At 36.1% G+C, this 4,794-nt stretch overlaps 1 protein-coding gene across 1 annotated transcript; it reads left to right on the top strand.

Annotated features, from left to right (window-relative positions):
• Positions 1 to 627: 627 nt before the first annotated feature.
• Positions 628 to 1,652, top strand: LOC149216618 (uncharacterized). Its single transcript, XM_089391250.1, has one exon. The coding sequence runs from the start codon at positions 714 to 716 to the stop codon at positions 1,353 to 1,355; it is 642 nt and encodes a 213-aa protein (XP_089247376.1). The 5' UTR covers positions 628 to 713; the 3' UTR covers positions 1,356 to 1,652.
• Positions 1,653 to 4,794: the final 3,142 nt, after the last annotated feature.

The raw sequence follows: 4,794 nt of genomic DNA, 5'->3' as shown, positions 1-4,794 counted from the left end.
TAATATTCACTTAAAGTTTTAATATTTTAGGTATAGAGCAATTGGGTGGAATAAAAACTCTTTAGAATAACACTGTCTTTTGCTTTTAGTGTAATGAGGCAACGTTGATTGTAAAATCTAAAATATTTGCAAATTCATAATAATATTTTGATGAAAAAACAATGGTTAATTATATTTGAAATTTATAATAATTTGTTGATTAAAAATTATTAATTTAAATATAGATAAAAAAAATTTAATTAATATTTAAGACATGGATACATAAAATTAAATATTAAAAATAAAAGGGTTAGGTTCTTTTAGCGGAGAAAAGAAAGTACATTTAAAACTTATTATACTTAGCACTTTATGTAAAGAAAGGCTAAGCATCGAATTTGAGGAAAGAAGTGTCTTATTATTTTCCACCGCCACATTATCCACGCCCCATTGGTGAAGACATACCACAAAATTCCAATTCAAAGCAAAGACGTTTAACCACTTTGCGTCGTTGAGTCATTTGTCCTCCAAATGTCCGCCCGCCTATGTTGACTCCATTACTTAGTCCAACACGCCAGCAACGCGTCTTCTGCTTTTCTCGTTCTATATAAGCCGTCGCTCCCAAACTAGCACTACACTACCTAAGCCCTGAGCTTATCTCGATTCATTCAGACTTTGATTTTTGCTGCTTCTTGCATGTGACAGCAGCGATCTGTGCTGCGCTACTTGTTCTGGCAATGGCCGCACAGGGCATCCACGCCTTGGACTTTGTGGTCAACAACTCGGCCGAGGGCAGCGATGGCGGGACGAGATTTGACAGCGAGATAGGAAGGGCCAACGCCGCCAAGATAATGGACGCCGCCACCCAATTCATCTGGCAGACCTTCCCCCAGCAATCGTCCGCCGACAAGAAGAACGTGCAGACGGTAACTCTGTTTGTAGAAAGCATGAGCGGAGTCGCCTACACGAGCGACGACGAAATCCACTTGAGCGCCGAGTACGTTGCCAATTACCAGGGCGATGTAAAGAACGAGATCACGGGCGTTCTGTACCACGAGGTGACCCACGTCTGGCAGTGCGACGGCAAAGGCGGTGCGTCGTCAGGGCTGATCGAAGGCATCGCGGATTATGTTCGCCTCACTGCGGGCTTCGCCCCATCGCACTGGTTTAAGCCTGGAAGCGGTGATAAGTGGGACCATGGCTACGATGTGACTGCCTACTTTCTCCAGTATTGCGACACCGTTGCCTCTGGTTTCGTTGCCAAGATGAATTCGAAACTGCGCGATGGATGGGACGTGGGATTCTTCAATGATCTCACTGGTAAATCTGTTGATGAGCTTTGGAATGATTACAAGGCCACGTATGCAAACTCCCCATGAAAAAATATGGTAGCCGACAGATTGAAAGGGCTAACGAGCCTGTTATCGGGCATTAAATGTCTGTTTCGTTGCAAGCTCCATAGCTATATAAAACAGACGCGCGCGGTGCTTTCCGAACACTCCGTCCTCACCAAAAACTATATGACTATCGAGTTTGCAGCTAACCAAGCATTTAATGCCCCATAGCAAGCTGGTTAACCCTTGCCTTAGACGAGAGATTAACAACCTGTATCCCATCTATTGCTCAATAATGAATATGCGGTACTTTTGAACTAATATTAAATAAAAACGTATGAATATGTGGTACTTTTGAATTAATATTAAATAAAAACGTATAAATCGTATTTTGTGGAGCTTCATATGACTATGCTATTTCAGTGCAATTAAAATTTTTGGAATTATTTTAAAGAGAAATGAATGATAAAATATGCTCATGCATATCTTAATAGTTCTCCTCAACCTTTGCAATGACTCCTATCTTGTCCTTTCATGTGCACAAGGTAGTCCCTTCTCTCATATTAAATAATACTGATCTTGCATAGATCAACATGATAAAGTATGTTTTTTAACCATTATTAAAAATAAATATATGGTGATGGATCTCCTACTTTTAGAATTATGTGCGTTAGGCTCTTGTCTTTTCTATTTTCTATTTTTGGTGGGTATAACTTGATTATAAATTTTCCCCTTAGTAAGCTAGAAAAAGGGTTGACCCTGTTTCACTGGCCCACGAGCCCATGGCACGCTTCCTTAGGAGTTCATTTAAGTTTTTCACAAGTTACGCAATTGTGAGCCATGCACCACATTCATGATTTAGCATGGTTATTTGCACCCAAGGGAATTTCAAGGGATTTGCAGTGGTTTCATATCGCTAACCATATTAGATGGCAAGGACAATTTTATCAATCATTCAATATTTAATATTTAATATTTAATGATCAGTCATTAATGGTTACTCAATTGAGAATTAAGATTTAGCATGAGATCTAAAAATATTTTTAGAAAATATTGGTATAGATTGTAACAATATTAAGTTTGTTTTACAATTCGATTTTAATTTTCATTTATCAGGGTTTTTATTTATTTTTTAGTTTTCTGTAATTCATAACAAGCACCTATTCCCTTGCTTAGTTCCAAGGCTTTTTAGTTAGGCAAGTTGGACCGCCAACTTCGCAATCAGGAGGGAAAAGTTGGGCTAGCCAGGTTGTTTCCTTCTTCTAGGCTATGGTTGGCATCATCCCTCTCAGCGCTCTGGTCCTTTGGATGTTTAATTTTCTCTCCAAGCATGAGGCACTTCATACTTCTTGCTAGTGCAAACTAGCAAGACAGTGTTGTCTCACCCCTTCCTCACCCACCCCCCTACAAACTAGCAAGACAATGTTGTCTCACCCCTTCCTCCCCCACCTCCCCCTCCCGAACTAGGAGGACATTTTGAGCCTAGGAATGTTGAGTGTATCTCGCTATATGTTTTTATTCCTAGCCCTCAGTCTAATCCGCATTTTTCCCTTATAGATGTCTCATGCCTTGGGATGGCTCCACCACTAGCAAGTCTTGGTAAGGATAAGAGATTGCATCAAGGATCCTCCATTCTTGCTAGACCATTCAAACTTGTCACATGCCTCTTATCTTTCAGGTTTATTGCCATGCGAGGAAAAAGAGCTAGAGTAGACAAGGAGCAACCTGCTACTAAGAGAGAGGCAACTCCATAGCTCAAACATGAGCTAAGAGCTCAACAACTTGCTACTAGGATTTGACCCCCCAACTAATTCAAGAAGAGATTACTTAGGTGGAAAGCAAACTCTTCAATGAATAACACAATCATACAAATATCGAGGTGTTTGCTAAGGTCGAAAATTAGGTTCCTAGTGCTGGCCAAGCAAGGGGCAGATATAATTAATACATGTACACAATTGACATCTATCAAAACCTCAATGTTGTCTGGGGGAGAGTGCTAATAGATCAAAATGAGATCAAAGAAGACATCATCTTGCCTCTAAATCAAATTCATTGACCTCTTATAGTTATGGACTGTTGGCTTGGGAGAATTGAATGGAAAATGGAACCTCCTTCTGATCCTGCGTCCTCTGTGAGAACAATAAGGAGCCCATCCTTGTCGAAGCAATTGATTCAAGAAAATAAGCATGCATGCTTATCTGCCTCTTTACTTTTAGTTTTCTTGTCTTAGATCCCTGAAAAAGGACCTTTGCGTCCAAATATATATATCTTCGATGTCTTGCATCTAAGAGTCAAAAAAATCATCTTTTCATTTGTCATTTTGAAACATTTGAAGTTCTTTGTTTGGTCTAGTTTCCCTAATGTGAGGTTGACACAAAATTCTTATATATGAATGTAAATTTATGAAAACAGATAATACACTTTTTATGTTGTGAATATAAATTTTAGAAAACAAACAATACATAATTTCACCTCACAATAAAAAAATTAACTCAACTATAAATATGGAATATTTCAAAAACACAAAATTCTTATATATGAATGTAAATTTATGAAAACAGATAATACACTTTTTATGTTGTGAATATAAATTTTAGAAAACAAACAATACATAATTTCACCTCACAATAAAAAAATTAACTCAACTATAAATATGGAATATTTCAAAAAATTGACAAACATAATGAAGTCAAACAATTAACTTCCCTCCTCTCCATGAAAATTTTGAAAAACTTTGAAAACTACCATCAAATTAATGAAAAATAACTTTTTATTTTAAATTCTTGCCAAAATTAATGACTATCAATAAATTTCAATTTATTTAAAAAATCACTTATTTATAAAAAAATTCCAAAATCATCCTAAAAAAATTCCAATTTAAAATCGCAAAGAGAAGCAAAACCTTTTATTGACTGGCTAACATTTTCAGTCTCTTTAACCATTGAGACACCCTAAAGGGATTTATTATTAAAATGGAACATAGGCAAATAATATGATAACCTTAAGCTTTGCCTATACATAGACTTTCGAGCAAAGACACTTTAGGCAAAGTTGTGTTAAGTCATGCAAATCACAGCTGAAAGTAATTATTAGATTAAAACAATATCCCTTTTCACGCCACTTAAACTAATAACCATGAAATGCGTCATTTACATCAGAATTAAAATGAAAGAAACAAAGAGTTTGGTGGTTGTACTCACATCACGGTAGAATTTAAATGGTCACGTAGGGATATTTATTTTTTATTTTTTTTAACAATGATTAATAAAGTAATTAGCAAAATTTGTCCATAAAACATACCAAGATTATGTATATATATATATATATTATTCAAGATAACAGCCGCAGTTTACTATTTTCCGCTCAGTATGAGTTTTGAAAGTATAATGGATGAACAAAACATATAAAATTTTGATCTTTCATAAAAAGAATTTAAGGTTATTTAATGTAAATATTGGATTTAATTATTTTTTTAATTTGTTTA

Source organism: Pinus tabuliformis, chromosome 1_1 (assembly GCF_031772625.1).
Source record: "Pinus tabuliformis cultivar Carrire ecotype Pingquan chromosome 1_1, CPIR1, whole genome shotgun sequence".
Lineage (NCBI taxonomy): Eukaryota > Viridiplantae > Streptophyta > Pinopsida > Pinales > Pinaceae > Pinus > Pinus tabuliformis.
The sequence above is the reverse complement of the archived record's forward strand: the minus strand, read 5'-3'. Positions and strand labels throughout refer to the sequence as shown.